We start from the raw sequence: 24,385 nt of genomic DNA, 5'->3' as shown, positions 1-24,385 counted from the left end.
AGCCATCAGAGACGTCTGGGACAAGTGGGTTGAGCGTCTGCCATACCTTTACAACCCTGGACCTGAAGTCACAGTAGATGAGCAGTTGGTTCCATTCAAAGGTAAATTTTTTGTTTCGTAATGGTGCTTACCTGAAATGTATATTTTTATTTTGTTGATTCATGTGATTTTTTTCTGTGACACTCACACTCACTACTGATTGTAATCTTTGTCTTTTTTTTTTTTTTTGTCAGGTCGCTGACCTTTCCAGCAGTATATGCCAAGCAAGCCAGCAAAACATGGCATTAAATTATGGGTGGCCCAAAATCCAGCTATGCATGGAATATGCAAGTCTACACCGGGAAGCTGCCCAGTGGAGCACCAGAGAAGAACCAGGTGATGCGTGTTTGTACTTGATTTGACGGTTGGACTGAGGGGGCACACCGTCACATGTGACAAATCACTGATCGTGAAGACAGGAAGCCAGCCATCATCATGGACTAAAACCGCACTAAAGGAGGCGTGGACAACCTTGACAAGGGTATTTGAACATACAGCTGCAGAAGGATGACTGCACACTGGCCTCTGGTCATCTTCCACAGCATCCTTGATGTCTCATCATACATAGCCTTTGTGATATGGCAGACGGTCCACCCAACCTTAATGGCTGAGAGGAAGAACAGGAGCAGGATGTTCCTGGAGCAGTTGGGAAAGGCTCTTGTCACCCCATGCATCGCAAGAAGTGAGTGCCTCCCCCGCACAGAAGCCTCTGCAGCAATTGTGAGAGCTGCTCAGGGAGCTGAATCTTGTCCTGAGCCACCTGAGGCTGCAGCCGTGTCAGGTAAGAAAAAAAGATGCAATTTCTGCCCCTGGAAGAAGGACTACAAGACAAAAGTTGTGTGCTGCATGTGTGTGAAATACGCCTGCAAAGTCCATGCTCACGTTTGCATATAATGTCCCACATGTGCCAATGTTCAATGTTAAGCAACCTTTTGTTGTTTTGTTATTAGACAAGAGATGTATTTGATAATTCACTTCCTAAAGAATATTAACAAAGAATAAACTGTTGGAAACGTTCAATACTGTTGACTGTTATTTTTCCTTTCAATAAAATTAATTCAATAGTAATCTCTTCACATTGATATAATAGTAATAATAAACCTTTACTGTATAAAATAAAACTATTATGATAGTTGGAATGTGGTAAAATAAAAAAAAAGAAAGAAAGAAAAAAATAATCATATTCACTGGTGAATGTATTTTTTCACTATTAGAAAAAAAAAAATGACCCATAGGACAAGGGGAGTACACAGAATGTTAAGACTGCACAAGGGTTAAAGACTCAGGGTTAATCTGAGTCACTCACTAAAGTGATCTGGTTCACTTGAGCCACTTGAGTCCCTTTAGTCAGTGCTGTCACCCCCCCCCCCCACCAATGCAGCATAAAAATAATCATTGTCATCATCATCACCATCATGAATAAAATAAATCAGGTTATTAGGTTATTACTCAGATTCACTGACTGGAGTGAAGTCAGTGAACCAAACTTCTGAGTGCGATGTGTTTCCAGTGAGTCCGCTGACTCGAGTCACTTTGCACCAAAATCATCTGAGTCAGAGCTGTTTCCACTGGAGATGAGCGAGTACACCACTATCCAAATCCGTATCTGTATCTGTTCAACCATCTACATTATCCGTATCCGTATTTGTACTCAGAGGGATATGAAAGTTGTATTTTTAAGCCTGAAATTGATATGGGTTGATCAGTTGATATTGTAAGCCTCAATATATTTTTCTTTACAGCTTAATTTGTATTCCACCAAGGTAGGAAGAGTGAGCTGACCAGAAAAAAACCTGACCCGGTGAAGAAACAGCAAGAATGAGAAAGACGATACAGGATGACTGCAACTTTTACCCCATAATCCAATAAAGTGGGGCAGATTTGAAACGTTTGGGTTATAAAAAGCTATTTTAAAATTATGTAATAGTGTGGCTGTCGCCTAACATATGCAATCTTTATTTTTATCACTTTATAATTTCTATAAAAATTAAGGCAAACAGAAGGGGCAACACTCATTTGACATGTTGTAATAATGTTTTAAGCAAACTACTGGACAGGTTTTTTTTTGTTTTTTTTTTTTAAAACAGAGGGGAACCCTCTGGGCCTTCAAGGTATTCAGTGAAGGCCTAAGAAAAAATATTGAAAAAAATTTCGTACTACTAAGTTCAATTTAATTAAATTTACATTTTTATACAGTCAGTAATAGCAATAATTTCTAGACCATTGTTATAAACTTAGACTAATATTTCTTGGGAAACAATGGATTAATATAATAGAACAATTTTTCTTCCAATGGTATCAGGGTAGGTGGCTCTAACGTGGTCAGAGCCACAGCAGCAGCACAGAGTCAGAATCAGAGTCACAGCAGCAGCACAGAGTCAGAGTCAGAGCCACAGCAGCAGCAGAGTCAGAGCCACAGCAGCAGCTCAGAGTCAGAGTCAGAACCACAGCAGCAGCAGAGTCAGAGCAGCAGCAGCAGCAGCACAGAGTCAGAGTCAGAGTCAGAGCAGCAGCAGCAGCACAGTGTCAGAGTCAGAACCACAGCAGCAGCACAGAGTCAGAGTCAGAGCCACAGCAGCAGCACAGTGTCAGAGTCAGAGCCACAGCAGCAGCTCAGAGTCAGAGTCAGAACCACAGCAGCAGCAGAGTCAGAGCAGCAGCAGCAGCTCAGAGTCAGAGTCAGAACCACAGCAGCAGCAGCAGCACAGTGACAGAGCCACAGCAGCAGCAGAGTCAGAGCCACAGCAGCAGCTCAGAGTCAGAGTCAGAACCACAGCAGCAGCAGAGTCAGAGCAGCAGCAGCAGCTCAGAGTCAGAGTCAGAGTCAGAGCAGCAGCAGCAGCACAGTGACAGAGCCACAGCAGTAGCAGCAGCAGCAGCACAGAGTCAGAGTCAGAGCCACAGCAGCAACAGCAGCAGCATAAAACTGAATTTATAAGAAGTATACTGTTGGCCTAAACCTACAATTTGCAGACAGTTCTGTAGCCATTAAGGCCAGTGAAAAATGGCTGATTATTACTTACAAATAGCTTTTTCCATTTCCTCTTTAACCTCAGGAGGTGTTTGTGTTATACTTTTGGCAGAAATATTAAATCTACATGAAAATTCAATTGTGTCTAAGCTGAAACAAACACAAAAAACATTGGATCAGCATTGGATCCATCTTTAGTTGTTGAACAGTAGCTAATGATTATTCTAGGAATTTTACTTTCAGTCCACCTAACAAATATGTGTGGTTGTGGCAGGAATAGGAAAAACACAGGAGACGAAGGCAAGTTTAACCTTTTATTCGTCAACTCCAAAACCAAATCTGGAAGAAAACCAGGAGCAACTTTACCAAAGAGCCCGGGACCGTAAACCATGCCCTCAGCTAACAGCCCTGCTGGGTGAGAGGCATGGCCCATACTCAGCTGAAACGAGTGTCCGGCTCGACCCTAGTTTCTGCGAATCTTCTGATTCACAACTGTTTCTGGCCTTGTGTACTTAGCAGCAGCCAATCGGAGGACTCATTCATGCTCTCAATGCCCATCTTCACTAAAGACTAGCTAAAACTGTTAAATGGTTGCTGCTTTTTCATTTTTGTTGTACATATTTTAATGTCATATAATTTTTTGACATACATCTCCTCTTTGGGGAAAACTCTAGTTGTGACAGGTCTGTGAGTCCATCATAAAAGAGACTTTGACCCTCTCCTTTGATTGGCTAAGTGAAAATATAGCATATTTCCAATAATCAATCCAAAAATAAAAAAATAAAAATAAAAATGCAATTTAAACATTAAAAACTTAGCAGAAGATCAACAATTTCACGTTAGTTTAAGTACCCAACTAGCTACAAATTTGCTGGTGGTTGTCAAATGTGCCTTGTTCCATGAGAAGATATATTTGTGATTTTTTTTTTGTGAAGGACAAAAACCCATTAACGCAAATGTGATCTGATCTGTGAATGTTTAGAAGGAAACAAGTCAAATGTATTTTGGTTCATCACTTAGTCACTTACCACAGTGTGTTGCTTCCAAACTTTAAGTATGTTGGAAACATATGCCAACATAATATTTTAACACTATCCATAAAATTAGTTACAACAGATCCTTCGGCTCTCTTCTGATTGGCTGGGTGGAAATATGGTGATCCAATAGAAATATAGTAGTACCCAGGTAAAAACTCAGAAAAGCAAATCTTGCAAACTGACTGCTTTGTTGTGACATCGCAAAGTCCCAGAAGTCCCGTCAACTGGTTTTAGAGCTCAGTTTTCAAATGCAGGCTGTGAGAATTTCTTTGTGGACTGAGACATTTATTAATAAAAGAACTTAGACTTGATTTATAATCAAAGAGGACATAGATATCTAACTTTATACAATGTTGGACCTTTAAAATGTGAGATGAAGCCTAGGATCTTGGGTGAATGCTGTTCCTGTAACCTGAGTTTCAACTGTGTTTGGGTGAGATACACACATTTTTTATGCTTTGAATTGTCAAGTCCACTGAATGAGTATTAATGGAGACACTGTGCTTTCAATGATCTACTAAATGCTTTCAGATGTCTTGGCTCAGGAACATTCATAACTGGAAACATAAAGTCTTGTTTTTCTTCCGTCTGGTCACAGAAAATAAATTAGCCTCTTCTGTACAGGGGAGAAAAAGAACCAACATACATTTTCACATCCTCATTTTGCAAGAGTTGTGCCAAATTGTAAAAATTTTTCATCTCAATGTGGAATAAAATCTTTTACAGTTAATCTGCTCTAATGAAAAAAAATCTAAAAAATAACTGTAATCAAACTGTTATGATTATATAAGGTTGTCTGAAGTCATCTGTAGTGTTTTTCAGGTAGCATTATCGTCTTGTGTTGTTTTGTATTTCTAGTTTTATTCTAGCAGGTTCAGGATTTTGCTGTGACTGTTATTCACCTCGTTACAACCTGGCTCATAAGGGGAAATGGAAGTAACACACACCACAACCCAATGGTCAGGATTGTTGTTATCTGTTATCTGCACAGAAAAAGGCAAAATGTGAGGCAGAACAACCAGAGGTGGGCTGCTGGTGGGTGCTGTCAAACAAACAAAATAAATATAGCAAAAAGATCAAGACAATAAGACTAGCTTCCTTACTTTAGTAATTCACATGATTGTCCACAACAAACTAAGCTTTTCACAAATAAAATCCTTGCAAAATACTTTGCTGTGGCTACAAAACAGAAATACAAAGTGATCAACACCCCATAAACCTAGTGTGAGCTGATACAGAATAAATCTGGGAATCTGGGACATCTGGGACACACACAAAAGACTAAGACCTAAGGTCACACACACAAACTAAGTCTGACCAACACAAGCTCTAACAGCAATCAAGTGGTGTCCAAGATGTCTGCCAGCAACTGAAGGGCTGGCACAGCATTTAAACTCTTTCGGCTTGGCTGTTACACACAAATTGGTGTGGTGGGAAGAATTGCTGCTCCAATTGGCCTCCAGGGAACGGCATAAAGGAGGAGCTACAGATCGAGCCAGGGACAACACATCATATTTGCCTGCTTTGAAACACAGGTGACAGCAGGCACACCAAAAACAACAAGGCCAGGGGCGGTAACATACCTTAAATTGTAGAATAATTACAGTTTAATTCCTTTGTGTATTATTTTGTCAGGACCTAAACCATGGGGCCGGCCTTTTAATCTTCAATGTCTCTGATTGACTGATTAGTGCAGCACTAGTCGAGTGCTTTGTAGATGAATTTGAGTTTCTGGTACAGAGAACTTATTTACATTGCACGTGTCAAAGTACCAATCATCTAGCGCTTGTGTTTATAAGCGTTTAGGAATTACAAGAAAGTGGAGGTTTGCTTCGATTCGAAAATTTGTATTACTTTATATTATATAGAATAAGCTTTATTACTGTTATACACGTACAACGAAATTTATGTTTCGTCATGGCTTTTTGTTGTGAGTGAAGACATTATACGATATGTGTTTTTATATTCATATTAATGTCTTCACTCACTACGTTTTATATATAAAACACCTCCGGTCCGGTAGGTAGACGAAGACTCGAGTGTGCGCTACATTTCATCTAAAGAAGAAGACGCGTGACGACAACACGCCGGTGCATGCTGGGATGTGAAATAGAGCACAATGGCGGTTGAAAAACAAGTAGCTCGCGTTCTCACAATATCATGCTTGATTTCAGCACTTCTGCTGCAGAATACCTTTGCCGAAGAGCTGCAGTGGGATGAGAATGGCTACGTCTTGTACTGTCCGTGCATGGGTAATAAACTAATAAGTGTTAAATGCACAGATGTTTAGCTACATGTCTTCTTCAGCATGTCAGTCGTATCTGTGACTTGCATGAGTCGATTGGCTACAATTTTACGCCGGGTGCCCTTCCTGACCCAAACCTCCCCATTTATCTGTGCTTGGGACCGGCACAGGCATACCGCTGGGTTGTGGCGCTTTGTGGCTCGATTTCGAAGACACGACGCTGAGATTAAGAGTCTCATGCGCTACTGACTAAGTTAGCAAGGCCAAAGTTGACAATAAATTTAGTGACATTATAATCCCAGAAAGGGATCAATATTAACCGATTACCTTTACAAGAGACAACTTTCATCTCAACAGCCTTTAAGTGAATAAAGGTTCAACCAGAAACGCAGCAGAAGCTTTTTAGTCGCTTACATGAGCTCAAAGCTCAAATCCAAACCTAAAAAAGTAATAAAAAAAAATGTGTGTATATATATATATATATATAATTAAAAAAACTCCCACAACTATTACACTGCGAGAGCAAATAACCCAATAAATGCGGCAAATGGTATTCCGCTGTCACCTACATTTCCCGTCAGTCCCTCGGGTTTAGAAATTGTCAAGGAGTGTAAATAGATGAACATGAGAACGTTTAATGAAAGTGACCCACACTACTGTTCAGGTCGCTTCGGGAACCAGGCTGACCACTTCCTGGGATCTCTGGCCTTTGCAAAGATGTTGAACCGGACCCTGGCAGTCCCTCCCTGGATAGTGTACCGCCACCACACTCCCCCTTACACCAATGTAAGTACAGTTTTGTTTTGAATAATGATGAACCACCGCCATACAAATGTGATTAGTCATAATGTGGATACATTTGTCAGAATGAATCAGTGACAGTCACAGGACTTTAGAGGTTGTGTGCTTAAACTTAGAAACATTTTTGTGTTCTTATTCATTCATAAATCTGTAGATATTAAGTGTGTTTGTTAATGAATCCCATAAGAAGACCAAATCTGACAATGCATGAATCCTTCTCACAAGTGTCTCTGTAAGCAAGCCTTTGTACCATAGAACTCTACTGGTGTCCAAAACACATTGAACACACCTTTACACATGCATCAGGCCCCTCCATTATGCACACAATTCCACTTAACTGGTGTTTTGTCAACATTTGACAGTTTCCAACTGCTTGGGCTAAAAGCCTAAAGTCCTTAAATATTCAGGAGATAGACCAACACATTTTTGGATATGTGTTTAGACAAGATCTATTGGCAATAAAAAATAACTTGTAGTTTTGACCTTGATTTGGACATTGGCTTATTTTATCTCATTCTTTTTCATCCAGATCCATGTTCCATACAAGGAATTCTTCCAGTTAGAGGCCTTGTCTACCTACCACCGTGTGGTCAGTTTAGAGGACTTTGTAGAGAAGCTGGCTCCCAAGCACTGGCCCCCAGGTCAGAGGAAAGCCTACTGCTTTGAGATGGCTGCACAGCGGAGTGCAGACAAGAAATCATGCCCTATGAAGGTGAGAGTCCAGCTCAACCAATTATATAGTTGTTGAGAGTCACTCTCACAATGTTGGTTCCAGACCGCAAATTTCTGTCCCCTGAAAGACTTTTAATGGTATGTAAAGAAGCAGAGAATCAGAGCCAATCAAATGGGCATGAAATGTTTGCCTCTGGTGGCCGGCAGACCACAAGCTATGGACCTCATAATAATGAAGCCAGTGTTCCCATTTTGCTGCTCTGACACGGAAAGATGGGTCTGATTCATTTTTAGGATGGGAACCCGTTCGGTCCATTCTGGGAATATGTTGGGGTGGAATTTGACAAGTCTGTCTTGTTTGGTGGTATTTCCTTTAGCGCCTACCACCAACCTCAATGGATGAAAAAGTGAGTACATATTTGAGCAGAACACAGGGATGAAACACCTGATATGAAACATAACTTATAAGGAATGGTGTAAGCTGTAAGCATTGTGGCTGACCTTTTCCTTTAATAATTGATGTCAAAGACAGGTTGAAGTTGTGAAAAGATGGATTCTCTTCTAGGTTCCCTCCCTCTGAGCATCCAGTCCTGGCACTGCCTGGGGCTCCTGCCCAGTTCCCAGTGATAGAAGAGCATGTGGGCCTGCAGCGATATGTAGTGTGGTCTGACAACATGATGAAGGAGGGAGAAGAGCACATTGCCACATTACTGAACAGACCATATGTTGGCATTCACTTGAGGATTGGCATCGACTGGGTAAGATGAACTGATGATGTATGACATCAGGTTTTAGTCTTTTTTCATTTACTCACACACCTACTTACATCAGGTAATGTGACTCACTCATGTGTTGGTAAGTTTTTAGACAACAATGGAGCACAATGTCCGAGAGGAATATCGGGCTCTGGATATAGACACAATATTTCATTCTTAAACATTCATTGTTATTTTTAGACTCTGAATTTGATTTGTTGACCACAAATAACAGATTCAGAGCAGAGCAGTTTTAGGTTGGTTCTCAAGCCCATCCGCAATTAGTCCCATTTACATAATTTCTCTTCATCCGCTCCTACAGCAAAATGCTTGCAAAATGCTAAAGAGTGGTGACACGGGGCCTCACTTCATGGCCTCTCCTCAGTGTGTTGGCTACAACCGCCAGACAGCCCTACCTCTCACCATGACCATGTGCCTTCCTGACCTGGCGGAGATTCGCAGGGCTGTCAAGCTGTGGGTGAAGAAGACTTCTGCCCGTTCTGTCTACATTGCCACAGACTCAGAAACCTACAGCAGGGATATTGAAAAGCTCTTCAAGGGCAAGGTGGGTGTGTCAAGCCACTGAATGTCATAAGTACATCCAGTTTTCAATTAGATTGTTTCTTTCACTTTTTACACCATCTTAAGCATACTTGAGAACTGAGAAATACTCTTACTTGCTTAATTGTATTTTCCCCACATGGTTGTTAATTTGCATATTTCATTGTGGCCTATACAGGTAAAAGTGGTGAGTCTCCAGCCAGATTCGGCCCAGTTGGACTTATACATTTTAGGCCAGGCTGACCACTTCATCGGCAACTGTGTTTCCTCCTTTTCTGCCTTTGTAAAGAGGGAACGGGACGTGCGTGGCCTCCCATCCTCTTTCTTTGGCATGGACAATCCTGGGAAGTTAAATCAGAAAGAAGAACTTTGAGTGCAAAGTGTCATGTGGTCACCTTATGGACACAAATGCTGGATAACTGCCTTGAAGAGGCAAGAGTGCATGAGGAAAGCAGAATGTATTTATATTTTTCCACAATGTTATTAATGACTGAAGCAAGATGCGTAATTAAGGCATAGATAAATTTTAGGGAAGGTGTATAGAGCCGGGTGTGGCACATTTTTAATAAATGTTTGTCAAAAGTAATGAAGTGCTGCTGCTGCCAAGGAACACTACATTTTAGTCTGTTCTCTGCTTTAAAATTCAAAACTTTAATATTCCCTCTCAATCTTTGGCTTTACCTGCTGTTCACTGTAATGAAGCCGGTATTCTTCTCTATTTGGTTAACACAGTTTCCTCAACATTTCCTTTAGCTATAGCTGTATTCTTCTTCTGCAATCATGTTTTGCAATCTCAACATGTTAGCAGGACCTCTAATGACCTCACTGAACCCTGGAAAGCCTGATTGCAGAGTCAGCAGTCATCCTCTCCCTTCTCTTTAGCCTTCTTCCTCTGTTCTTTCTCAATCACCTTCCCATCCATCTCCTTGCAGTCCATATTTTTATTTGCGCTCTGCCCGTCATTCCAAGGAGAGCACAGAAACTGATCCTCTTCTACATACTAAATTATAGGGAGGGAGACAGGGGAAGTGTGTTCCCACCTCTCAGTTTACCAGGACCAAAGCCGATGGAACGTGTGGAACCTCTGAATGCTGCATCAACAGTGTTATTCTGTGAATTTGAACAAATGCTTTAGAGTTATTTTGCACAGGTTGAATTTATTAAATGTGAAGGGAATGTACTGGAAAGTAATTGTGTGTTAACTGAATGCAGTGAAGTTTAAGTAAAAATGTTTTCTACAGTTTTTCACCAATAAAGAAAAGAACTCTAATAAAAAAACAGAAGCGTCAGTCTGTTTCCGCCCCTCCCTGGAAGCTTCGCCGTTAGTACAGTTGAATCAGCTGATAGACTAAGCTATGATGGAAAAGCTGGTGAAGACTTAGTTGCCAGATATGTCAGAATACTGGGATATGTGTTCGTCACCATTGTTATACATTCTCGGTGTTCACAGTCAAATATATTCCGTATTTTGCCGAAACTTAGTTGGTTTGACAGATTTTGCGAAAAGCCCAATGCTGCTACGAGTCAATATGCCTCGACACTTTGCTCTTGTGGGGGGATGTAGTACGTAAGTCTGGCAACCTCTCCCCGGATCGTTGAGGGGATGAGCAACGGCTAATGGTTGACTGGGAGTTATGGATTAGCTAACGTTGGCCACTTCTAAATGTTAAAGGATAATTGTGTGTATGGTGGGTAGCTGTGTTTGCACTGTCTTGGTTTTACGAGTTAAATGAGCTTTTCGTCCCTCCGCTGCGATTTGAGTAGTTCATCGATGCCCTCGCTGCTAGCGTCAGCCAGGTAATGCTACCCCAGACTTGCAGTTTAGGTGTTTGCCGTTGCTAGGCCAGTCTCACATTCTGTTGCGGGCTGCGTTTTGTTTTAGCTAACGTTGGCTAGCTGATCCGCTAGTTTGACGAATCATCCCATGACATGCTGCTTCGGTAACATACCGGCTGATATCAATACGCTCTGGTTGGTACAGTGCTCCAATCGGTTGTCACCGCATAATCGGCAATTCTGGAGTGTTGACTAGTTAACCCAGCTGTTTTATAACCGGCTACATTTAGTTAGCAAAATCAGGGAATTGGCACCTAACAAGTGCTGCTGCTCAACGCTGACAAGTATGTGGAGGTGATTTATTTTAACTGGCCAAACTTACACCATCAGCTCTATTGCATGTTGCGGTGTGTAACAGGACAAGACTTTTTTTTTTTTTTAATCCACGTACAACAGGAAACGCAGACAGCATCAGCATAAATGTGTCATTACCTAACTGTACCTGCTTGCTTTGACTTGAATGTGGAATGCATTTTTTTGAAAAGATGTGTCTTCTCCAGCAGGTTCTTGTGTGGGTATATCTACCGGTGGTCTCTTCCTGACTCTGCACTTGGAAGGCGGAGGATAAGAAGTGCTGAGCTCTGAGGGCTGGCAGCTGCTTCTCACCATGTCCAAGAACAAGAGTTCTGAGTCAGTCAAGGTGGTAGTTCGTTGTCGCCCCATGAATGATAAAGAAAGGGCAGCCAAGTTTGAAAGGGTGGTTTCTGTTGACGTCAAACTGGGACAAATTATTGTCAGGAACCCCAGGGAAGCTTCAGCCAGCGAACTTCCCAAAGTATTCACTTTTGATTCAGTCTACGATTGGAACTCAAAACAAATAGATCTGTATGATGAAACTTTCAGGCCCTTAGTTGATTCTGTTCTTCTTGGTTTCAATGGAACCATCTTTGCCTATGGGCAAACAGGTACGGGGAAGACATACACTATGGAAGGGGTGAGAAATGATCCAGAAAGGAGAGGGGTAATCCCCAACTCCTTTGAACATATCTTCACACATATTTCACGGTCTCAGAATCAGCAGTACCTGGTGAGAGCATCATATCTTGAAATTTACCAAGAGGAGATCAAAGACTTATTGTCCAAGGACCAGTCACGTCGTCTGGAACTCAGGGAAAGGCCTGACACCGGTGTGTATGTTAAAGACCTTTTGTCATTTGTCACCAAGAGTGTGTGGGAGATCGAGCATGTCATGAATGTGGGTAACCAGAATCGTTCAGTGGGTGCCACTAACATGAATGAACACAGCTCCCGCTCTCATGCCATATTTGTTATCACCGTTGAGTGCAGTGAATTGAGTGTGGATGGGGAGAACCATATCAGAGTTGGCAAACTAAACCTTGTGGATTTAGCAGGCAGTGAAAGGCAAACAAAGACTGGTGCTCATGGGGAGAGGCTAAAAGAAGCCACAAAGATCAATCTTTCTCTTTCTGCTCTGGGAAACGTCATATCAGCTCTGGTGGATGGTCGGAGCAGCCACATTCCCTACAGAGATTCAAAACTCACCCGTCTGCTACAGGACTCTCTGGGGGGAAACGCGCGCACTGTCATGGTTGCCAACATTGGCCCAGCATCCTACAATGTGGAGGAGACCTTGACAACACTGCGCTACTCTAACAGAGCAAAGAACATCAAGAATAAACCACGTATCAATGAGGACCCCAAGGACGCTCTACTGAGGGAGTTTCAGGAGGAAATTGCAAGGCTTAAGGCACAGCTGCAAAAGCGTTTGGGGAAAAAAAAAAAGAGGAGACAGAGGAGGAGGGCCGTTGAGGGGCATGATGATGAGGAGCTGGAAGAAGGGGAGACGGAGGATGATGATGATGAAGATGGAGATGACAAAGGAGATTATTGGCGAGAACAGCAGGAGAAGCTGGAAAGAGAGAGGAAGGCCATCATGGACGATCACAGTCTAGTAGCGGAAGAGAAAGTTCTGTTGCTGAAGGAGAAGGAAAAGAAAATGGAGGACTTGAAAAGGGAGAGGGAAGCTGGAGAGATGCTAGCAGCCAAAGTCAAGGTAGGCCGACTTCATTCTTTATAGCCAAAATATCTGTTGTTTCAAACTGTTGAGCCAGTTTGATTTACATTCAGCTAAATGACTTGTGTTCCTTAAAATGTCTATACAAGCCAGTGGCTCTCTTCAAAAGTTAATCCAACACGTTCTGGAAGTAAAATAGTCTGCAGTAAGGTGCACATGCTTCTTTGTTCTATGTGATTTCAGTCCTTGTGATGTTTGTTTTTTGTTATTGTTTTTTTTCTTTTTCTTCAAGGCTATGGAGAGTAAGCTTCTTGTCGGGGGAAAGAACATTGTGGATCACACCAATGAGCAACAGAGGATGCTGGAACAGAGGAGACAGGAAATTGCAGAACAGGTAAACTGATAATTTAATATAATCAGTTTACCTAATACCTAATAATACAACTGGTCCATAGAATTGGATCAAAGGTGACATTTAAGTTGTAGGAATTCTAGTGACAATGAGATGGTGAGAAGACACAAAATTATTAAAATGTTGCTGGTTTTTGGTATGGATTACACATCTTATATCTAAGACATAAACCTCAAGGTGTCAGTGAATCTGCTTGTGCCTGTATTAGCATTTCATCACATTCAAACAGTAAAATAGTTTGCGACAAGTTTTGACTGCATAAATAAAATCTAAATAAAAAAAAAACAAGCCAAGCATGACATGACAGCGCTTTGACACAGGTTGTATTACGCCTCATTTCTTCACTCAATCTGCCTTAGAAATATTTTGAATTAAGATCAAGTTTGTGTTTATTGCCAAATATTATCATATAATTTGGCAAGAAATGTATACTTTTATTGAAGAAAGATTATTTCCCAACAACTTTTTAGTTGTCTTTGGATCAAATTTCAGGAATTAGCATTGGAAAGATTAACTCTAGAAAAACATTACCATGGCCACATTTTCCAAGATCTTCGATTTCCATTATTCTCAAATTTTTTCAAGGAGACCATTGAGAAGTTTGGTTTTACCCTGAACCTGGACCTTTATAGTTAGGTACACCTGACCCTAGGTAAAATATATTTTGTTAAGGATTTAATTGTTGGTGCCCTGTCTGCTTTTGTATTCTGTTCTTTTGGTGAAGGATGTGGGCAAAGGAAGACATTGTAAAATTTGCTTTCACAGATACATTATCAGGGCTGTTGTTTTTTTCAAAATCATAGTAAAATATAAAGGCTTTTTGAAAAAGATTTAAAAAATGTATTTTATTAGAAATATCACATATGATATTCATTCATTCATTCATCTTCTGCCACTTTTCCGTTTCCGGGTTGCGGGTGCTACTGGAGCCAATCTCAGCTCACACGTGGGGAGGGTGGGGTACAGCCTGAACAGGTCACTAATCAATCGCAGGACAGACAGAGACAAACGACCACTGACACTCAGACATAGGGACAATTTAGAGTCACCAAAAAAGCTAAACATGCATGTCTTTGGATGGCGGGAGGACACCCACACAGGCACCAGTAGAACATGCAAACTCCAAAAAGGCCCAGTCCCAGGCCCGGAAACTGGGAACCTTCTTGTTGTGAAGCAACAGTGCAAACCACTATGCTGCAGAGATGACCGTGGCTCCACTAATTCAAAAATAATACTCTCTGTGTTGAGAACAGAACATCAGGGCTACACCTGGTCCTGCTGCAGTCTGATCCACACTGACCTATGTTTTGTTTTTTGTGATTGTTTCTAAAAATATCCTAATCCTCTGGCCTCCAGCATATAAATAAAATAAAACAGTTTTCCACTAAGATGCTTCACAAATTATTTTTATCATCTCAAAACTCGTTATTGATATTGCTGTCACTCTTTTGCCACACACAAAATGTTTCCATCTGCTGCAGCAACCAAATACTGCGTGTTGCCATTTAATTTTTAGAAATAGAAAAAGGAGTGTCGTGTCTTTCTGATTGTGAGCATCACAATGTGGCAATAATATTCAGGAAAATGCATGGCATAAAACTTTGTATGTTAAGTCAGGTTTCACTTGGCCTATAAACACATTTTAAACAGTATATATAAATAAGTCCATGTTTTCGACACATTCTTAAACTGATACTCAGCACGGCTGCGTCTTTGTTGCGCCATCATCTTAAATCAGTCTTGTGATGTGTCAGCTCCAAAGTATTAGTTTTGGAATAATCTTGAAATCTGTTGTGTGGTTTGTGCACCAACAAGGCAAGGCAAGCCATGACTGACTTCTTAAGCATTCACTTTCACAATTACCTCCCCTCAGGACAGCCAGGCTTGAAATACTCATGTGGGTCCATTGAATAGATTCCCCTACAACTATCTAAGCATTTTTCTATTTGTCGGAAGCAATTTGTATACTGTTCCATTGTATTAATCTCCAGCCATAACCTTGCATTTCTGACACACTGGTCTTTGTTATCTCCTTCTATGGCATTAAGATATGATTCACTGTGACATATGATCTTCCTTTCCAAAAGTGACTTTTGTGCAGCCCGATCTCACATGCTGTGCTTTAAAATTTTATATGTATGTTTGTTTCCCAGAAACGTCGAGAGCGAGAAATGCAACAGCAGATGGAGAGTCGAGATGAGGAGACTCTGGAGTTGAAGGAGACTTATAGCTCCCTGCAGCAGGAGGTCGACATCAAAACTAAGAAGCTGAAAAAGGTAGTGGCACCAAAACTAACCTTATCAATTAATATACCGTATTTTGTGGACCATAAGGCGCAATATCAATGAATGGGTCTATTTTTACATATAAGGCACACCGGGTTATAAGGTGCATGATAAAACATATAAAGCGAAGCACAGCACATACCGGTATTACAAAAAGTGGCGGAGGTAAGTTTACTGCGTACTGTTCTCTGATTGGTTTATCGTTGCCAGTGATAGCAAACACCTGAAGTTAGTGTGACGTTGGAACAACGTTGTATCCCGACATTTGATTACAATTGGATTATGATATGCATTTGAAAATTGGGTTTACGTTAAAAACCTACCGTTGGCTTGACATCTAATTATTGTAAGGTAACTGACTAATTGTTGGATGATGGTTGGTTGCCAGGACTACATAATTAGTTATCTAACGTTGTCTGACGTTGCAACACATATCCAACCAAGGACCAACGTTAATACAACGTCCCTGTGTCAGCTGGGAAAGCTCCGACAATCCATCAAGCGCAGTGGCTTTGTCGCTTACCAAAGTCGCACTAAAACATTTTGACAGATTTTTGAGTGTAGTGTACCACATAAAATAGTTTCGATTTCAGTACGCACAACAAGAATCTATACATACGGTGCACTGCCGTTTGAGAAAATGTAAGGATTTTAAGTGTGCCTTATATTGCGAAAAATACTGTATTCTCAGAAACAGTCTGTTAGTATAATTATCTAGGTCAGCATAACTCATTTTGAAAGTTGCATGTGTGAGGTATTATATGTGTGGTAATAAAAGACCTTGCAAGTAAGCAGGCCAGGCACTATTTTAAACTCAGGTAAGAGCATATCTCAAGCTTTGTTGGTGGGTGTGAATATTCCATTATTCCTCATGGCAGTCAGATGTTTCAGCCAAACACTAAGGCTGAATTATCTTAAGGTAATTTTCATCACAGATACCCTTATCTCATCCCTCCTTCTCTGTCCTTTAGCTGTTTGCCAAGCTGCAGGCAGTGAAGGCAGAAATCCAAGACCTCCAGGAGGTGCACATCAACCATCGTCAGGAGCTGGAACAGACCCAGAACGAGCTCACCAGGGACCTCAAACTTAAGTATGATGACATTTTTTTGTATACACAGGGCTTAAAGTATTCCGGCACCATGCCGGATCTCTGGCAAGTGTTGTTGGACTGCAAAAAAAACAAAACAAACATCAACATACAAAAAAAAAAAATGGTTGATGAAAACATTTATGCGGGATATTGTCAGGTTCGAGCAGTGGAATGAGAGGGATGCAGCTTTCCCTCTCAACCAAATAAACATCACTAGCCAATCAGAAGTAAGGTGGGGGTGACTCGGAAAACTTGGTTGAGATCCAGCAGCAGGTGATGCTGCATTTTAAACAACTTAGGAAAAAATGAGCTCTGAGTTGTCAAACTTGGAAATTACTGCTTCCAAAATAAAAATAAATGGCTGCTGCACATATTTTAGCATTCAGCAAACGGTGACAATATGCAAAAATAATTTTTATCCCCCAAGTTAACCTGTAGCGCCAACGCTATATTAGAAGTCGGAAATTTTCAATTTGGAAATATAGATTTCTTGGTTCAGAGTTTTTGTGAAGCCAGGGGAAAATGTCCATCAACAGACAAAGGACTTAAAAGTAAGTGGCACTCAGGATTTTAAAAAATAACATGGTCGCAAACGTTGTGATCTTTAATACTATCAAATATTGGCCCAAACACGGTTTTATTCTCAAGCTCCTCTGTATACATCTAATAATCACAAAACCAGTTTGTGTATAAATAATAAAAATAAAAAACTTAAGAATATTGCATCTATGAAAACTTATTCTAGTTGAGGAGGATATAGACACTATAACGCTCCTCTCTGTGTGTGTGTGTGTGTGTGTGTGTGTGTGTGTGTGTGTCTTTCTATTTCTCTCGCTCGCTTGCTCTCTCTCTCTCTCTCTCCCCCTTCCCCACTCTCAACCCAACTGGTTGAGGCAGATGGCTGCCCCTAACCCTAACCCCCCCCCCCCCCCCCCCCCCCCCCCTTCAAGCCTGGTTCTGCTCGAGGTTTCTGTCTGCCTCTTAAAGGAAGTTTTTCTTTGCCGCTGTCGCCAAGTGCTTGCTCATCAGGGGATCTTTGGGTCTCTTTAAATAATTTTATAAAGAGTTTGGTCTAGACCTGCTCTATATGGAAAGTGCCTTGATGTAACTTTGTTATGATTTGGTGCTATACAACTAAATCTGATTTGATTTGGATTTATATGTCCCCAAACACCACATAATTTTATGTTCTTCAGTCCTAAATCTCTATCTGTATATATTTTACATGCAGGTGTATTGTTAAGCAATACAAAATAGGCATTCTTATAATATTGCAATAGCAAGAGTGATCAGGTATTTTTCTTTTTTTAATTCAGCCACATATAAGGTGTAACAGCCAGTTTCCATCCATTTAATGGCTCACTTCTTTGTCTTTCAGGCATCTGATCATTGAAAACTTCATTCCTTTAGAGGAGAAGAACAAAATAGTTAACAGAGCTTACATGGATGATGAAGATGAACACTGGAAAATGAAGCCCATCACACGCATAGAGGAGTAAGTAATTAAATATTACTAAAAGAGCAGCCTGTAAAATAAAGAACATGTTTTAAATTGAGTGTTCACTGTTTTTCATCACAATGTTCATGTAAATATGGAACAATCCACATTGTTTTGGATTCCCAGCTATCAGCTACTGGCCAGAAGAATCTAGTCTGTATAAATATAGTATTCAAATACAATTATACCATGGCTACTGTGAATACTCTTTTCTGATTGGTCAGCAGGTGTGTGTTAAAACCATCTAATGCACACCTACTCGTGGATTAACCCTTTACATACCACATTCCTCTGCTGTGGTGATTCTAGAACATGTGTCAGCAGTTAAAAATGCTTATACATGTATTTGCCATCAGTTTTACTGTCTCCTTTGGTTCCCATGAAAGAAGTCTGCACACAGAAAATAAGTTACATTTGCTGACTGCATAGCTTATCAACCTTAAAAATGTAAATTTTTAAAGTTGGTTTATGAACATCTCCAGCTACAGTTTTAATTTGAAATGTGAATGCACTGGTCAGATCAGTAATCTGTGTGAAAAAATTATTACCACAATGAAAACAATTTGATCTATGCTGCTTTGTTTGTGGGCTGTAAATATACTACAAGTATATTTTAAATAAAATCTGGCATTCACACAGCTCAGACTTTCTTCATGCTTCATGCTGTGAAAAGGAGAAAAAAAATAATTTGTGTAACAGTCTGTCAGAGAAGAGGGTCATTTGAATTTATAGAGACCTGTTATATTTTCAAAGCTTGATGCTGATGCTTGATCCTGGTCTTAATGAAGAAATAGATGTTTTACTATATGTGTAAATTGGCGTACCCCTCCTTTCTTTGTTTTAATATCCTTTGTAAATTTTTAATTTTTATTGTTTTTGATGATAATGATGATGACATGGACCAACTCCAAAGATATGTATGGAGTGCTTGTTGGTCTATATAAAGACTCATGACACTCTAGTCTGGTTATTTCCCTTCTTGTCCATGGCCTAAAAAAACCCTGTTGTTGATGAAACTAGGTGGAAGGCTTTTCTATTTTTGGGATTTGTTAAATATTTGAATCTAATATGCTGGAACACAATTAACCCATGTTAACATCCATGGCTCTGTGCGAGTTTGCCAACTTCACAAGTTAACTTTAAGGGACCTAACATTCACCTGAAGACCTACAGCAAACCCACCAGCAATCTGTATAGCTTTGTCAATTTTGCTCTTTTTGTAGTCTTTGTGGGTTTGTTCGACTGGACCAACTGTCATGTTTACACTGGCTGACTTGAGCTTCAGTTTTTTTACAGTAATTTTTAGAGTGTCTGTCTGTGATGGCAGAATCATCCATTACTTTATTGTATGACGCATTAGGAAAATGATGAAAGGCAGATTTCCCTCTGACGCTGTATCCACTGTCTCACTGTTTGCTTGTGTGTGCGTGTGCTTCAGTGAACATCAGATGATGACCAGGCCTTTGTCTGCAGTGGGCTACAGGAGGCCTCTGTGTCAACATGCCCGTGTGGCCTTGATAATGAAGCCTGATATTAGATACAAAGTGAGCTCTACTTTCTCATCACCTTTTTGTGTTGTTTCTTGTATTCACACATAAATGTCACCGGCAGTTCTACCTACTCACCTTCGTCCTGTTTCTTTGATTACACCACAAAGGTTTGATCTCAAAATAATTGACACTTAAATTTTAACATTGTAGATATACATCAATTTAGTATGAGACAATGTCATAATCCTGTGCAGGATTATCTAAAAGTATTCATATGTAATGAATAGATTTGTATTTGTTCCCCCTCAGCCTTTTTATAATAAATATCTGCCAACCTTCAATACTAACACAAAGATGAACTTGGATTGATGTCTTCTCCTAGGCTGAAAACATCCTGATACTGGACATGGACATGCCAGCACAGACCACCAAAGAGTATCAGGAGCCTGTTATTGCCCCAAAGGTGGCAGCAGCTCTGGAGGACGCTCTTCGGGATGAGGATGAAATCCAGGTAGATGCCTCACGCTTTCACAGTAGCTTCGCTCCAACTAGCGCCAGCGGCAGCCTCAAGAAACCAAAGTCTGGGTAAGAAATGCTGGGACCTGTTGCTCTCCCTTAACTGTCAAGATCAAACTTATACAGTGGTGTATAGAGTACTTAACCTGGAGTTCATATTATTTGCATTTGTTCTGGAAAAAAGAAACCACGGAAAATATTATTACGACAGAATGTGTAGGCTCTGTTTAATACTCTGCCATGTCTTTCTGTAACTCAGTCGTCCAAGAACTGGCAAAAAGTCGGGCACCCCGACCTCTCCTTTCAGCCCCTCCAGTCCAGGACCTCCTCTTTATCCACAAACTCGCGGCTTGGTGCCAAAGTGAAGCTCCTGCCACTACTCTCCCCACTACCAACCTTTTTGTGCACCTTTTCCAGTTTGGAGCCCAACTTCAAGAGAATTGTTTTGTTTTTGTGCTCTGTTACTACGGAATTCTGGATTATCTTAACAATAGATAAACACTTTAAAACACTTATGCTGCTTTCCCTGTTTTAACTCTAATTAGACCACTATTAAGTCTTGTCATGAGCTTTTCATTTTGAGATTTGAAGCCCGCTTATCCTGAGTTTGAGTCAGTCCAACATTAGGATAGCAGCCACACTTGGAGCCTCACATCACTCTGCTCTGCTGTTACCTGGCATTTAGTAGAATGCCACAAATGTCTTATATACACGTCACAATGTTCTTAATGTACAGGAAAAAAATGAAGGTGGGCATAGAGCCCAATTTTGGTGGATTGCAGTATCTTTAATGCACTTCTTCATAACCTCCCAAATGTGTGTTGTCTGTTGGCTGTTGTAGTCCTTCCTCTTACTGAAGCTGTGGATGTTGTGGGGGGGTGTGGTTGGATAGACCAAGAAGCTTTGCTGCTTTTGTCGTTCACAGATTGTGTGTTTCAGTTAGTGTATGCTTGGATGTATATGTGTGAGTACATTTGGTTTATGTCACACTACATTGTCTTTCTGTATGGTAATTTTGAGAACATAGGGTGGCGGTTTAAACTCCCAGTGCATGTCATTTAGTATCTTAAAGGAACATTTTGGGAAATAATGCTTATTTAGGCTTAAAAGGTCAGTACCACTCTTGTGTCAGACTAACCATGAAGCTCCAGGTAATAATCAGCTTGTCTTGGCAGTCTTCAAGTTTCCTGGTGCCCAAAAGCATACAGTAAACCCATAAAACAAGATAAGCCAATCACAAACTGCCACAGTATGGAAACAAATGAGTTTCATAAAATGTGGACCTGGTTCTTTAACTGTGCATGATTGTAAATGTAATTGTCAGATGGCAAATCGCACGACAGACTTGCCTCCACATTGCTGTAATCAGTAGATGCTGTTCTTCCTGGGGCACGTGGGACTGAGGTGGGGAATGATTGAAGATAGCTGAACACATTCATACAAACACTCATGATGGAAACACTATTGGCTGAATTTCACTGCAGTTGGCCACCAGATGTCCTGGCAGTAGGTCATTGCTGAATGCACCCTGGGCCACTTCAAACTTAATGTCCTCTGATTCTGTGCCTCAGATTCATCAGGATTCCAAGGTGCCTTAACCTGTGCCCTTAATCTCTGCTCTTTCATCATAAGTTAAGTGTACACATGTCATCAGGCCACCTCCGCATCAGGGAATTACCTATTGCTTGGTCCGGGTCATTCCCATCAAAATGGGGTGCACTCAGTGTATAACCACCCCCCCAAGTCTCTGCCTTAAGGGCTACAGAAAGAGGAAAGGCAGATGAAGGGTGAGGTGACTGCCATTTTATATTTGATCTCCCATCTATTGCTTTTTTTTTTTACCTCATCTACTTGGTCTGAGTGGAAAACAACTGATTGGTTTAACAGAACATTTAACAGGGAGGCTTGAGCTCCTCAGAGTGCTGTCGATACACTGTGGACATGAATGGCTCTCAACACACAAACCATTCCATGTGAATCCCTACAGTTGGAATAATATGCAGTTTTTAACCTCCATGGTTCAGCTGACCTTTGTGCTGCTCTCTGTTCCCCACACTCTCAACTGTGCGGGGAAGTGCTGTCTGCTCGCTGCTACTGTGTAGGGTTTTACAGCCCACTGTGATTTGATCCACAGGCCTGGGTCAAATGCCGAATGAAATCCTCAGGTATATAAGCAGCTGATTGATTAACAGGCATCATCATCATCATCAAGGCCATCCTAAACCCAAAGGCACCGTCTAGCTGTTTGGCCCAGGCCTGTTAATATGATGTAGTTAGATGTGTAGCAGAGAATATAGACTTAAAGACTTATAGGCAATCCTCAGTCACTTTCGCATATGGGAAAAAAAAAAAAAAAAATACAAACATGAATTTCCACATTGAAAAAAGTCTAACTTATAATCTTTCATTTTTATATCCAGATGTAGATATAATTTTTTATTCTGTTTTTCTTTAAGATAGATTGTTGTTTTATTTTTTTGAGCTTTGTAATTTAACATTGAAATTTCACTTTTTGCGTCATTCATGTGCTTTGTGTCTTTGTATTCAGCAAGGTACAGGCTTCTTCTTTACTGCAATGAATCAGCTATGAGTTAATGTCACTGTTGAGCATTTTACACATTTATTGTTCTTTTAGCATCAGACATAAACATGAATCTTTAGATTAAGGCCTGATTGTTGTATTGTACATTAATATGCTGTAAACCTGGTGCATGATCTAAGAATGCTCAAGTATTTGCGTGTATTCAGCAGTCATGTGACTTTGTTAACCAAAATGTGAATGTCATAATTTAAATGAATAGCTTTGCATCTGCATCCCACAGCTTCATCACTGGATCCAAACTTATCTGAGACTTTTATAGCCAAATGACAATGATGCTGGTGCACTTCTGTCTGTTGCTGGCTGAATCTTTCACTTAAGTTTCTTTTGACTATTAAAGACAAATCGTTGATAATAAGGTGGAAAGGTGTCTTTGTATTAAGGACTTTTCAGAATGCACTTCACTGAACAAGTAATGTACACACACATGTATATGTGTGTGTGTGTGTGTGTGCTTTTAGGGATATATACAAAACACATGTAATGTTAATGTAGCAACAGAGGAAAAGAGGGAGCGGTGCTCAGTGCAACCCCCAGCAGTATAAGCCTATACCTGCACAAAAGTGTAAATAAATAAATGAACCTCACATTTTTAACTGTAGGCTCTGTCCTGTCAAAGGAAGGTTAAGCCTGATCTTGAAAACTATGACAGTCCGCCACCAGGACTGATCCTGGAAGTTGGTTCCATAGAAGAGGAGCCTGATAACTGAAAGATCTGCCTCCAGATTTACTCTTGGAGACCTGAGGAACCACATGTAAACCTCCATCTAGAGAGCGGAGTGGCCTTCTAGGACAGTAAGGAAGTATGAGCTCTCTGAGATATGATGGAGCTTGGCCATTAAGAGCTTTATATTTTAACAGAAGGATTTTAAATTCTACTCTATTTTACCGGCAGCTAACACAGGAGAGATGTGGTCTCTTTTCCTAGTTCCTGTTAATATTCATGCAGCAGCATTCTGAATCAACTGAAGGATTTTCAGAGATTTGTTTGGGCATCTGGTAGTAATGAGTTACAATAGTCCAGTCTGGAAGTAACAAATGCATGGACTAGTTTTTCTGCATCCCTGTTCAGACAGAATGTTGGCTTCATTGACGAGCATAACTGAGCATCATCTGCATAACAGTGAAAACTGATGCTGTGCTTCTGGATAATATTGCAAAAAGGAAGCATATAAAAGAGCCATTGTTAACATGAACAATATCTGATTACTATGATTTGAACCAGCTTAGTGCGGCTGATTTGATCCCAATTGCATGTCTCCGCATTTGTAATAGAATATCATGGTCAACGGTCTCAAAAGCAGCACTAAGGTCTGACAGGACAAGCATGGAGGCCAATCCGTTGTCTGAAGCCATTAGAATGTCGTTGGTAATTTTTACCAGGGCTGTTTCTGTGCTATGATGTGCTCTTGAAACTCTTCAAACAAGCTAATGAAATTTAATGTCCAACTGAATTTCCTTGGATATAATGGACTTTATTAACAGCATAAATAATACAACTCAACTTCAAAAACAACTCATTCTCACCAAAATTCAATGTTAAATGCAAAAAAATAAAATAAAAAAATTGCATGGTCATTTACAACAAATAATCACTATTGCA

General features: G+C 40.5%; 2 protein-coding genes across 7 annotated transcripts; both read left to right on the top strand.

Moving 5' to 3' along the window:
- Positions 1-6,157: 6,157 nt before the first annotated feature.
- Positions 6,158-10,337, top strand: pofut1 (protein O-fucosyltransferase 1). Its single transcript, XM_029506677.1, has 7 exons — positions 6,158-6,299; positions 6,957-7,078; positions 7,623-7,805; positions 8,060-8,172; positions 8,331-8,523; positions 8,843-9,085; positions 9,260-10,337. Exons 1-7 carry the CDS (start codon positions 6,167-6,169, stop codon positions 9,452-9,454), a joined length of 1,182 nt encoding a protein of 393 aa, XP_029362537.1. The 5' UTR covers positions 6,158-6,166; the 3' UTR covers positions 9,455-10,337.
- A 321-nt stretch (positions 10,338-10,658) lies between these two features.
- kif3b (kinesin family member 3B) lies at positions 10,659-22,599 on the top strand. Of its 6 annotated transcripts, none has more exons than XM_029505956.1 (9): positions 10,659-10,769; positions 11,421-12,931; positions 13,185-13,286; positions 15,458-15,580; positions 16,561-16,679; positions 18,058-18,174; positions 19,616-19,721; positions 20,050-20,252; positions 20,443-22,599. In XM_029505956.1, the coding sequence occupies exons 2-9, from the start codon at positions 11,525-11,527 to the stop codon at positions 20,546-20,548; spliced, it is 2,283 nt and encodes a 760-aa protein (XP_029361816.1). In that variant the 5' UTR covers positions 10,659-10,769; positions 11,421-11,524; the 3' UTR covers positions 20,549-22,599. The 6 variants fall into 6 exon arrangements, with proteins under 6 accessions (XP_029361816.1, XP_029361814.1, XP_029361812.1 ...); XM_029505954.1 differs by having other exon boundaries at positions 10,677-10,878; XM_029505952.1 differs by having other exon boundaries at positions 10,677-10,878; positions 11,418-12,931.
- The last annotated feature ends 1,786 nt before the right edge of the window (positions 22,600-24,385 follow it).

The sequence above is a fragment of the Echeneis naucrates genome, chromosome 7 (assembly GCF_900963305.1).
Source record: "Echeneis naucrates chromosome 7, fEcheNa1.1, whole genome shotgun sequence".
In the NCBI taxonomy this organism is placed as follows: Eukaryota; Metazoa; Chordata; class Actinopteri; order Carangiformes; family Echeneidae; genus Echeneis; species Echeneis naucrates.
This window is presented reverse-complemented; position numbering and strand designations above follow the sequence as displayed.

Excerpts from the sequence above, each read along its gene's own strand:
- kif3b (XM_029505956.1), top strand. The coding sequence starts at position 11,525 with ATGTCCAAGAACAAGAGTTCTGAGTCAGTCAAGGTGGTAGTTCGTTGT. Across the intron at positions 19,722-20,049 it reads AGCCTGATATTAGATACAAA|GCTGAAAACATCCTGATACT; the intron begins GTGAGCTCTACT and ends GTCTTCTCCTAG. Across the intron at positions 20,253-20,442 it reads CTCAAGAAACCAAAGTCTGG|TCGTCCAAGAACTGGCAAAA; the intron begins GTAAGAAATGCT and ends TCTGTAACTCAG.
- pofut1 (XM_029506677.1), top strand. The coding sequence starts at position 6,167 with ATGGCGGTTGAAAAACAAGTAGCTCGCGTTCTCACAATATCATGCTTG. Across the intron at positions 8,173-8,330 it reads CAACCTCAATGGATGAAAAA|GTTCCCTCCCTCTGAGCATC; the intron begins GTGAGTACATAT and ends ATTCTCTTCTAG. Across the intron at positions 8,524-8,842 it reads TGAGGATTGGCATCGACTGG|CAAAATGCTTGCAAAATGCT; the intron begins GTAAGATGAACT and ends CCGCTCCTACAG.